This window comes from Oryx dammah, unplaced genomic scaffold (genome assembly GCF_014754425.2).
Source record: "Oryx dammah isolate SB20612 unplaced genomic scaffold, SCBI_Odam_1.1 HiC_scaffold_26, whole genome shotgun sequence".
In the NCBI taxonomy this organism is placed as follows: Eukaryota; Metazoa; Chordata; class Mammalia; order Artiodactyla; family Bovidae; genus Oryx; species Oryx dammah.
Window position 1 is genome coordinate 56,811,562 of NW_024070210.1, and position 13,057 is coordinate 56,824,618.

At 36.8% G+C, this 13,057-nt stretch overlaps 1 protein-coding gene across 3 annotated transcripts in view; it reads right to left on the bottom strand.

The window, feature by feature from the left end:
* CSNK1G1 (casein kinase 1 gamma 1) overlaps window positions 1-13,057 on the bottom strand; it is a 148,867-nt gene that overhangs the window by 65,873 nt on the left and 69,937 nt on the right. For all 3 annotated transcript variants that reach the window (XM_040226723.1, XM_040226722.1, XM_040226724.1), the window contains exons 3-4: window positions 12,131-12,171; window positions 6,749-6,818 (exon numbers count right to left, since the gene is read on the bottom strand). In XM_040226723.1, coding sequence (XP_040082657.1) covers window positions 6,749-6,818; window positions 12,131-12,171 — 111 coding nt within the window. The remainder of the gene's footprint in view (window positions 1-6,748; window positions 6,819-12,130; window positions 12,172-13,057) is intronic.

Here is a 13,057-nt window from a genome sequence, read left to right on the forward strand (position 1 = left end):
TAGCTTAGGTTTTTCTACTGTGTGCTCCTTGGTAAGATACTAACCATCCTTGTGCTCAAAATGGGAAAAATGAAACCACCATATAAAGTACCTAGTGGGCATTTGCTTTCTCTTCTGAAAAAGATTTTGCCTAGGCTTTATTATTTGTTACACTGTGAAATTTCAATGTCTTTTTTATTTTTAAAGTTTATTTATTTATTTGCTTGCCTGCCTTGCTGTGCAGCCAGTGAGAGTTCCTTGACCAGGGATCGAACCTATGCCCCCCTGCAGTGGAAATGCACAATCCTAACAACTGGACTGTCAGGGAATTCTCTCTTGCTGTCTTTAATTTGAGGATTAGCATCTCTTTTACAAGAAAGCCAAAGCAGAACAGTCATCAGCAGATTAGAATAGCTGCTGGAAAGCCAGGGCATGGCAGCTCAGGCTTAGATCAGCTCTGATATGATATTTATTCCTACAGCTCTTGAGAATTTTTCCCACGTAGGTTGCTGGGTGGAAGTGGAATTAAAAGTTTAACCAGAGTGAGATCAGTGGCTCTACTACATTTAGGATCTCCGAGCACAATTAAGAAGGCTCTAGTAGCAAACAGATGACTGTATTATCTATTTATAAGTTGCTGTGCTTAGCTGCTAGGTTGTGCCCAACTCTTTGTGGACCCCACGCACTGCAGCCCACCAGGCTCCTCTGTCCATAGGATTTTTCAGGCAAGAATACTGGAGTGGGTTGGTGTTTCCTCGTCCAGGAGATCTTCCTGACCCAGGGATAGAACTTGTGTCTCCTACAGCCCTTGCAGCGGCAGGCAGATTCTTTACCACTGAGCCACCTGGGAAGCCTCATATTTTGAGACCCCATGGACTGCAGCCCACCAGGCTCTGTCCAGGGAATTCTCTAGGCAATAATACTGGAGTGGGTAGCCATTCTGTTCTCCAGGGGATCTTTCCAACCCAGGGATCAAACCTAGGTCTCCTGCATTGTGGGCAGATTCTTTACCATCTGAACCACCAGGGAAACCTATATTATAAGTCAGGCCTTTCCAAATGCCAAGTGAAGTGATGGGAATTTACCATAACTTACCCTAATGCTTGTGACTAAAACTGCCAAACTTACTGTCCAAAACCACTGTTCCTGAGAAACAGCTAGCTCTGAGAACAGTGATAGAAGGGAACTTTTTGTTCCTTCTGGCTAAGTCAGAGGCCTCCACCAGATTTTACCACTTGTACTCTTATTTCTGTTTCCAGAGTCCTGTTTTCTTGCATTTGACTATTCACCTCTCCTCCAACTTTCATTTGCTCCTGCTCTTGCTGCCTCATTCCCTCTCCCTTCTTCTCTCTCTCCTGCCACTTTAGCTGCAGCCTTGGTTATGGTTTATTCATTTTTTGTTAATTAGCAAACATACACTGGCCCCTGTTATGTGAGCAGCCCCTATCTAGCTATGAAATTTCATGCTCATACTGTCCCTCTTATGTTTAGGCCTCCTCTCTGTGGAGGCCACTGGTTTCGCCTGTCCCTACCCCAAACATACTATCCACCAAGTCCTGTTCCTGTGTGTCAGGATACAAGCAAAAGCAGGAGATGTACTGGATGAAAGATTTGTGGGTTGGGAAATTTAAAAACTGACAATGTATATACTCTCCTAAGTAAAAGGTACTCAGAACACAGGAAAATCTAAACCATTCCCATAATAGGAAAATAAGTTTGGAACTTACCCATGGTGACTAAAATACAATTAGCCCAACACTGATTGCTGAGGAAAATGATAAGAAAATAAGAAAGATGGTTACAGCTCACTGGGTGCTTTCATCTGCTGAATGCAAGGCTTACAGTCTTTAATTATCATGATTAAATACTGCTATTCTTTCTTGTGAAGCTGGCACACTATACTAAACAAATACTTAAGCTACCAGGAGGGCAAGGAAGTCGCAGGGAATCCAGAGTCGACCTTTAAGTCCTTCATTTCTAATCTTGTGTACTCAGAACAACCTATAGAAAGTACACATGAAAAGAAAGCATATTGTGCTCAATTCCAAAGCCCTTTGTACTGTGAAAAATCAAAACAGCGATTTAAGAAAGAAAAAAGCAAAAATAAGACAAAAACTGAAGATTGTACTTGGTTTAGTCACAGGAGAAAACCTAAAACTTTGATGTTACAACAGCAAAGAATATAATGTTTCATAATTATTACATATAGTTTCAGAGTTGGAAATATTATATAACATATAGTTTCACATGTTTAAAATATTGTTTTTCTTTGTATGTAATAAATTTGGAAATTCTCCAGCATTATCAGGTTTAATAACTAAACCATAATTTGCAAATAAAAATCTATTCCATCCCTGCACATCCAAGTATGTGAAAACAGTAGATAATATTCCCTTTTTGACTCTGACTACTAGGTGTCCACTTTGCCAGGGTTATATTTTTGATGTAATTAACTTTAGAAACTGAGTAAGATACCAATTATAAATATCTACATGGCAACATGGTCTTTGAGAGTTTTTAATACAATTTCAGTGTGCAAATAGGTCTTTAAAAGTCATATATTGTAACTTTCTATCCAGTGTACAAACCACCTTTACAACATCCAGAATGTATTAATTGTTCAACTTCTGCCTGAAAACTGCCCTCACATTAAAAGACAGGAAAGCAGAGACATCACTTTGCCAACAAAGGTCGTATAGTCAAAGCTATGGTTTTTCCAGTAGTCACGTATAGATGTGAGAGTTGGACCATAAAGAAGGCTAAGTGTCAAAGAATTGATGGTTTTGAATTGTGGTGCTGGAGAAGACTCGAGAGTTCTTTGGACTGCAAGGAGATCAAACCAGTCAATCTTAAAGGAAATCAACCCTCAATATTCACTGGAAGGACTGATGCTGAAGCAGAAGTTCAAATACTTTGGCCACCTGATGTGAAGAGCTGACTCATTGGAAAAGACCCTGATGCTGGAAAAGATTGAAGGCAAAAGGAGAAGAGGGCAGCACAGTATGAGATGGTTGGCAGCATCACTGATTCAGTGGACATGAATTTGAGCAACTCTGGGAGATAGTAAAGGACAGGGAAGTCTGGCATGCTGCAGTCCATGGGGTCGCAGAGAGTTGGACACAACTTAGCCGACTGAACAACAACAACAATGGTCATTTAGATATTTTCTGTGCTCATGTGACATATCTGTGTATGTTTTTCTTGTACTACAGAGATATAATCATGTTATACTATTTTACAAAGCTTCTTATAATACTTAAAAAAATATATTGGGGCATCTTTCCATGTTAGTACACAGTATCAGTTTCTTTCTAATAGTTAACTTCATGATATAAATATATCATTATTTATTTATCCAGATCCATACTGATGACATTTAGATTACTTTCACACTGTTTTAATTGTTATACAAAGTCAAATTTCTCTTACTGAAATTTCTTTCTGTAATTTTTGCTCTGGAATCCTTTGGAATAAATTTAATCTATCATCTAATAGATTTTTAAACATCTGAGAAACACTATCATATGGGAAGTAAATGGCAGAACATATGAAAAGTTTTGAGTTATATACTCAATCAGAAATCAACAAGGAAAATGCTTTCTTCAAATAAAAACAAGCTATAAATGTCTGGCAACACAAAATGGATGCCTAAATTATGGTCTATGAAGCTGACAGGATGTTATACAATTATCAGAAATATGTATCTAATGTGGCATCAAGACAAATGTCACAATATTCAGTAAATGAAGACACACAATTGCACGTGAACTGAGATTAATTATGAAATATGTCTATACATGAAAGAGAAATAGTCAAGTGAAATGTGGTTGAGTTAGGGTGGTAAGGAGATGGACCATCATTTCCTTTTAAAACACCCTTTAATATTTCATAATTTGGTTTCTACAACAAATGAAAAAAGAAAAAAATGATAGCTTTCAGGAAGACCAAAATCCTCACTCTCAGTTTCAAGGCCCTCTTTCTTCCCTGATTATCTTAGAGGTATCAACCTTCATAGTAAATAATCAGGTTCTGAAACTCTTGATGGCAAAGTTACAATCAATAAACAAAGCTTGAAGTGTGGACTGTTCACTAAAGAACAGAATGGTATGGAAGGGAAAAAGCTAACAGACCAAACAAGGAAAAGAAGGGCAATCAGGAAGAGGCCCACCTCAAACCATGTTCACAATCGTCCAGTGCTACCATTTTTGTTCTGTCTACACAGTGTAGAAAACGGGTATGAATTTCCACATCATTCAGACAAGGCAATGTGAAGGTCAAAAACCAAGTTAAGGAATAAGATTTGGGTACTCAAGGACAAAAGCGGTCATATTCTCAAGCCAACACAAAAGTTCTTATTTTAGGAAATTAAAGTCTCAAGCTCTAATGGCTATATGGGTATTCATTAAATTCATAATCACTCATTTCTGTCCCCAAATTTCATCCATTTTGTAAGTACCAATTAATTCCTTGAACAAACCTAAGTTACAATAGGCTCTTTTTTTTTAAAGTGTTCCTCGTAATGATAACCAAATATTCTGCATCTATGTCCTATGTTGAATAATGAAAGATAAAGCACCAATGAGTAAAAACAAAAACTGCATTATTTTGGTTCGTGTGCTTTGGGCATGGAAGGTTGTTTACAAGGCCACAACATCACCTTGGTTCTGAAGAGAGTGACATATGTGCTCTAGCTGCTCAAAGATTAACTACCGATGAGTCACATTTACAGCTGGGAACTCCACTCTAGAAAAACAGGAAGAGAAACGCTCATGCCTGTAAATCAGGAACAAACTCTAGTGTTCATGCTCACACTTAAGAGGGAGACGTAGTAAAATCTTGTCTACTTTGTCAACTGATCTACTTTCAAAATAAATTTCCTGGCCTCTCACTTTCTGAGATGGCCCATACTCTGTGGAAAGTTTCTTTCAGGACTAGTCTTGCCTTTTAAGATGGATCACTTTCTGTCTATGGAATGTGTATCTCTCTAAATAAATCTACTTCTTACCTATCATAAATAAATAAATTTCCTTTTTTGGCCATCCTCAGAGAATATTTTTCTTAATAACTTGGCAAAAATCTACAACACATGCTTTTCAAATCTTCTCAACTTCTATTACCAAAACACATCCCAGCTTCCTATTAGGTAAAAGAACTATGTTGGGCCTTGAGACACATTTGGGACAATGGGATAAGATGGGCACAAGCCTGTTCTCAAGGAGCTTACAGTAGTATTATGGAGGAGGGCAGGGGCAGGGGGATATGCAGCTATGATTTTAAAAACAGTCAATATGTAATCATCAGTAACAATCAGGATTGAAAAGTATCCTAGTATTTAGTAATAATGGGATAAAACAAGATGACCCTTGAAAGTTTTGGGTGATCAAAATCAGTTATATAATCAGAAAAATGCAGAAAGCCTTGGTTGACGGTGGTTTATATAAAAAAGATGTGATGGTTTCAACTGAGTAGAACTCCATAAATGCATAAAAGTCAACCATGTAAAATAGCTGTTAAAATAGCTAATCTAAATTAATAGAAGTACTATGTCCAGATCAAGAAAGATAAATAATCCCACTGCCTCCAAATCCACAGTTACTGGTGCTGTTTTATGAGCCTCATTTAAGAGGAACATCATAAAACTAAGAGTGTGTCCATGTGCACACTCACACTCGCTACGGGAGCAATGACAGTGAAGTGTCTGTAAATCACACGATGCAAAAACTGAAGGAACTGAAGACACGTAGCTTAAACAAAGACTTGCAGCTAAGCAGTGGAGGGCGTGGCACGTACAGTTGACATGAATGCCTTTGAGCTGCCTGCAAGAACTCAGGTTCAATGCAAGAAAAATGTTCATCCTGGCCTCCCTAGGTTACAACCGTGGCTGATTACTGCCATGGTCAGGGTATATAAGACGACTTGAATAACACCCAGTGGCTCTTATATAATTCTATACATTTTAGGAAATGAAATTCAATATTCCTTCAACAGTACCTTCAGTAATGGCACTTGAAAGTTCCAGTCATTCACACATACACACACAAAACGCAACTGTCACACTGAAGAAGCATAAAGCAGAGGAATGTCTGTTAATGTCAAATAATGAAACTAGCACTGAAGGAGTTCATCTTCTGCAATACGTATCCTGTGGGTTCAACCTCCTTAGGGGTAGTTACATTTGCTTAGTCAGTACATTTTTCTGGAAGCCAGTAAGGTATTTTGGAAATTTGAGATTTTAGGTAAAACAAAGGAATGTCTTTAAAAATTATAAACTTAATTTCTTAAAATCCTCAAAGGATTATTACAATCATATATAGGTCTTCTAAATTGGTGAGAACAATAGATAAAGTGAGACTGTTGAGGTATTTCAGAAGATATATCTTAGCGTATGTCTTTAAGATGGACATGTGGTCTCAATGTGGTGAATTTGAATACTACCAATACCTCCTTTCTTTCTGTATACACAGAGGAAAAGAAAAGAGAATGGATCAACTACCAAAAAGCAAAACCTCATACCATGTGTATTTCAGGTAGACGAAAGCATTCAGAGGTTGGTTTATGGGCAGTCACTGCATCACAGACCCCCCAATCAACTCAACTGCCCTTCCAGATGCCACAGAGTAAGCAGCTTTTCAGTTGACTATGTGTATTTACCTATCCAGTAAGCAGGGGAGACATATGGTTTGGCAAAAAGGATAGACAAGGAAATTTACATATTTTAGGGCTTCAAGCTAAGCTATATGCTAAATACATGGAGAAAATATTGACTTACCTGCACTGCCGAGTTGCTTATAAAACCTGTACTCTAAATGAAGCTGTGGAGCACGTGATTTTATTGGTTCCTGAAACCCAAGGAAAGAAATTGTGATCAGGTTTGACAGTTTTTCCATTCCTAGGTTTTCAGGGTAAACCAGGGTTAAGACCACTTAATATTTTAGTGATGATATTCATATATGATAGCATTTTCTTACCACAATTTCCCTTTGAAAGTACATCTAGCGGAAGATGAAGTTGAATTATACATAATCTCTACAATGGATATTTAAATAAAAATACTCTGTATGAGACACCACTCAAGGATAGCTCTCTCATCATGAAATATTCTCCTGAAATATCTTCTCCTGGAAACCAGATGTCATACCTTTCAATGAAATACTAGCATGTATTTCCTGCCTGTTTTATTGTGAATTAGGGGCAGTAAATAGCTTTATTATTTTTGGAAACATGATATATGCTCAGGAAAAAAATTCACTTACACAAAAATTAAGAAGAAGGTAAAAATACCCCAAGACTCCACCATTTAAAAGAGAAGCCCTATTAACATTTAGGTGCATTTTTTCCAAATATTTATTTATATACATATTTATATATATAATATAGACTCAAAATGTATGTTAAATAAATGAGAGCACACTATATTTGGTGTTCTGTAACATGCCTTTAAATTCAACAATGTGATCATACCATTTCATAGCAGTAAGTAAAACTGTATATGATTGTGTGTGTGTATGTTTACATACACACAAATAATGTTTGAACATCTGAACTGTTTTCAATTTTTGATATTATGAATAAAGCTGTAGGAACAGTGTTACGTGTATTTATTTTTACACTGAAGAGAATTAAAGACTATATGTGCAACTAAGACAAGTAGCTTTAATTAGGATGGTGTCCACGCTTTTAAAAATAGTTTACTAAATAGCCCAAAGATAAAGCAGCCACACTATCACATTTTGCTCTACACCAAACTTCAAGAATTGGCTGGCTAAGCATTCTAAATTAACAGCATACAGGCAACTAGTTAACCAGAAAAATCAAACATCACTCTGAAAGATACATCTGTATATCCATTAGGACGACTATTATCAAAAACATAGACAATAGCAAGTGTTGGAGAGCATGTGGAGAAGCTGGAATCCTTGCGTACTGCTAGTGGGAATGTAAAATAGTATAGTTACTAAAGAAAACAGTACAGTAATTCCTCAAAAGGTCAAATATAGAAGTACCACAGGATCCAGCAATTCTACTTCTATATACCCAAAAGAATTGAAAATACTGACTCATACTGGTATTTGTAGACCCATGTTCATTGTAATATAATTCACAATAGGCAAAAGGTGAAAGAAACCCAAATAGCTATCAACAAATGGATGGATAAATAAAATGTGGTTACATTTTGTTCCATATGTATGATGGCATATTATTCAGCCATAAAAAGGAAAGCCATTCTGCCACATGCTACAAAATGGATGAAACTTGGGGACAGCATGTTAAGTGAAGTAAGCCAGATTCAAAAGGACAAACACTGAATGCTTCTACCTAAGGTACCTAGAGTAGTCAAATTCATAGACAGAAAGTTGAATGGCAGCTGCCAGGAGTGTGGTGGGGGTAGGGGTGGGGAATGCTACTGGTGTTTAACAAGCACAGAATTTTAGTTAAGGAAAGTGAAAAAAATTTCAGAGACAGATGATAGTGATGGGAGCACACCAATGTGAATGTACTTAATGTCAACGAACTGTACAACTAAAAATGGTTAATTCAAGAAACAATTCCTTATACAATTTTCAAATATTTTTTCCCACTCCATGGGTTCTCTTTTCACCCTGTTCAGAGTCTTCTGATGCTCAAAAGTTTTTAATTTTGATAAAGTCCAATCTATCTTTTCTTGCTTCTACTTTTTGTGTTACATCCAAAAAAGAATTGCCAAATCTAATGCTATGAAGCTTTTCCCCTAAGCTTTCTTCCAAGAAATTTATAGTTTTGGCTGTTATGTTTCTTTGATCCATTCTTAATTAATTTTGGTGTATGACGTAAAGGGTCTCACTTCACTGCATGTGGATCTCCAGTTTCCTCAATGCCATTTGCTGAAAAAAACTGTCTTCTCCTCATTGAATGATTACTTGTCCTATTTTTAAGATAGGCTCAAAGGAGTTCCTCAGCTTCCCTTGATAATTCACGCTTGTGTCTAACAAGTTTCATAGTTTCGAAGATTTTTTATGTAACTGTCATCTCCAACACTGAAACGTCAGCCTATTTCTCCTATGTCCTCAGTAGCAAAGATGAGACAGCTCCTGACTAACCTGTGAATACTGTAACAGCTATCTTCAAATAACAGAGCTCTTCAATCACTTCCTAGACTTCCTTTATTCAGGCAAAGTAACTTCAAATTTTTTAAGCTTTCCTCACTGGTCCTATTTTTAAGTTCTTTGATCACCTCTGAAGGCTCTTCCTGAACCCACCTGAAGTTTTCTGCATTTTTTGAAAAATACAGACTCCATAAATTACAGAATTCAGACCTTTCCTTGAAGTTATCTAGTCTATCCCTTTGCTTCTAAGAAAGCTTTATCTAAATCAATTCAGGCAGACTGGAATATTTCAAAGCCCTAAGGAGCTCTGCGAAAGAACACATACACTTCTTTGATTGCAAAATCAGGAAGCATCAGAGCTGGACTTCGAGTTTCTCTAGATTCCTGTGGTCCCAAAAAAATGTACAGAAGACTAATTATACTATAGAGTTACAGTATTCCTTATTCATTTATCTCTTCAGATAGAGAGTGTCCATTCAGTTTCAGATCTTCTAATATATCACCACCAAAGCAGCCAATCACAGAATTTGTCTTTTAGCAAAATCATTAATAATTTATAAGAAACCAAGAGAATCCAGTGATGACAAATTGATATGGGACCAGAGGTTGATCTAAACACTAGAAACAGGAGTGTTCTTTCTGCAGAAACAGTCTTGAATTTTGACAAACCACAAGAGTCAATGAATTTTAAAAAACACAGCTCCTTCTTCAAACATAATACTCCCAAACTTTATATTGGAAACATTAATAGGAAATATTCAACTTGATCTTGGAAAAGTAAGTTAACAGATTAAAAAGAGCAATAACTCTTTAAAGCTACAGGGCTGAAAGTGGGTGTACACATCACATATATTCAGACATGAGTGGGTTTTTATCACAGACAGAAGGATTTATACCCTTCAGCCAACCCCTTCAGCACATAGCTGTAGCCTGCTCAGCCAACTGGAGCATCATGTGCTCTTCTGAAAGCACTATGAATAAAGGATACTGCAAACAATCTCCAGATTGTGAAAGGCAGGGGGATTAGCAGCATAGAGAAAAACTTTTTAAACAACTGTCAGAAAACCCCTGTCAAAAAGAACTCCAGAAACCTCCATTGAGAGGGGTAAAGAAGGGGTTTATTACACAAGTTTGTTTACACTGTTTCTGATTTTTTAAAAACTGTTCCTAGAAATCTAAGAAATGGGAGCCTATAAGGAAGATTCAAACAAAGTAGAACTGAAGCACCATGAGCAGGACTTCCTTGTATTTCTGTGTGAGATGCTGATGACATCTCTATAGAGGGCTGGCTATCTGCCAGAATCACGGTTGTTCTGGAGCACACATGCCTGCCTGAAACCCTAAACCAACAGCAGCCGGCTACCTGGTAAGACCGTAATGCTTAAGGCAGATTTTGCTGTTACAGTGAAGAGAGCTCAATTACTGCCATCATATCTCCCACAGAGAACACAGCCCCAGAGCAAGAGAGGAGACCCACAGACAAGACTGAGTATCTTTTAAAAAGCCTTTATTTAAGATTTATTTGAAAGAGAAATGAGGGACTGAGGCACATCATAGCAGATAGCATGAAGTCTATTTGGCTTTAACTCTTGGCCATATGAAGAATAAAACTTGAATAAAATGTAAGTGAAATGCAATGGTCAGTCATGTCAATTATATGTATGCAAGCTTATCTAAAGAGGCTAACTAGTATAAGCTGAGAAGAAGAAATACAGATAGAAAAAGCTGCACCTACCAGAAGTCTTGGTAAGTAAGGGGACAATTATAAACATACATATTGAGGCAACATTTTAAAGTGTTTTGGGGGCTGCTTCTTCCTATTACTAGTTCCAAAGAATCAAAATTATTCCAACTTACCAAAATAATAAAACAGAAAAAGTAAAAAAAGAGATGAACTAGAGAATACTTTTACAGAATAATTAAATTCCTGTAAGTAAAAATATAATGGCTAATCCTTTGATACTCAATCTGAGGAAAATATCTGGTCTGCATTGTTATAGGCATTATCTCTCTTCCTCCTCCCATTTTGCCAACAAAAGTTCCAAGTCAACAAACAAAAGAAAATACTTGGTTCCCTAGCAGCTACCTGCTCTCAGACCTGCTCCCTGCTCTCAGACCTGCTCCCTGTCCACCTTTTATAGAGAAACTACTCTGATGACTATCAGTTCTTCACAGGACAACTCCAACTCCTCCACAAACAAACTTAAGGAGAGAAAAGGACCAACCACAAAACAAGTGTGGATGTGGTAGGCGCAATTCATTAGGAAAAAAAAAACAACAGTGATTACAAGATACTTCCTTCAACTATTAATGCCTCTGCCTTCCAACCAAGAATGCCAAACCACCTGCAGATCCTGGGAAACATACTAGGATTTATTAGAAGGACAATATTTATACAGCTTTCTATTTATATAGAAACTAGTTATACAAAGCATTTCATATGGCTAGAAGTGGTTTTGTATCAGTCTTAAATACAGGCTAAAGAATTGTCTCTTCTAAAAATATTAACCCTTAAAAACAACAGAATTATTCTTTAACAGGATGTTATTTTCAATGACTAGATTAATTATTCATAAGATTAGCACTGACAAAAATAACTGAACTCTTTGCTTCAAATCTGAGCACATGATGTGTTTTCCATGTTTGACATCTTTTTAAGGCAATGATTAGATGATCAGGTTTGGAAGTATATTGATAAATATCTTATATTTTTTAAATGGATCAGTCATATTTAGGGATAAGAAAATGTTAAATAAAAATAGCACAGTGAAAGGTACAAACTTTACAGAAATTACTAGGATTTTTTTTCCTTCTAGCTATTTTTAATTAACTTTTGGGATTCATCATTGCTAACACTATAGTTAGCATCTTCTAACTGTACAGTGTTTCACAGTATACAGTGATTCATCACTGTAATACTATATATATTAGAAGGAAATGACTGTGTGGTATTATATGCAAGGAAAAAATTAGTATTTTTATGAACACTTACAATTATTTCCTGTAAAAAGATATGTGAAGGGTGAGAGCACTAAAACATAATTACCACAAATATAGATTCTACTCACCAGTTTGATAGCTACATATTCATTGGTGTAGAGATTTTTACCTAGGGGAAAAGCAGAATGTATATGTTTTAGTGACATTTATTCTGGGAAATGCAAAGCAAAATCTTAGCTTACAGGGTCATGAGAAAGGTCACATTCCCAATGCTGTTCACATATATGAAACATGATTTGTAAGTGAAAAGCTAAATAGAGATAATGAGACCCAGCAGGACAAGAACAAAAACAGCTTGAGAATTTGAAAATTTAAGTTAGACATGAGAATCTTTTATTTTAAAGAAAACAAATCTCTCTCTGTCACATGCACATTTTGTTATTTAGTATTTCCCAACTGGCGGGCTGCCGTCTATGGGGTCGCACAGAGTCGGAAACGACTGAAGTGACTTAGCAGCAGCAGCAGCAGCAACTATTAAGTAACGAGGCAACTCAAGGAGAGACGCCAGAATTACAAAGATGGAGACATTTTAATTCTTGTCACAATAAACAGAAACCCTCATATTTCTAACTCACTGACAAATAAGGCTTTTATATTTTTTTGTCATGGTATTTAGTGTCAACCTTAGCTGGCATAAAGGACAGTGTGAAATAAAACCTATCACAGCCTGACTCTGTGTAAGACTCATCTGCTGTCTCTTAGTAGAGGATTCTCAAAGCTGTCCTGACCCTTCACCAGAACTCTAGCTCTACATCGTTACTTATGTGCAGCCACAGCTCTCCACCTGGACAACACTGAAACAACTCGAAGTTCTTCCTGAAGGTTTAACCCTTTTCCCTCTCAACTTCTCTAGCTGTAGAAATGGAATCAATATTCTTCTATACTAGATACCTAGAGTCAGAACCTAGGATGAGGATACGAGCAACAACCGCCAGTTGGTTGAACCCACATTACATGCCGGGTACTTAGCTACCTTCACCTCTACCTTCACTTCA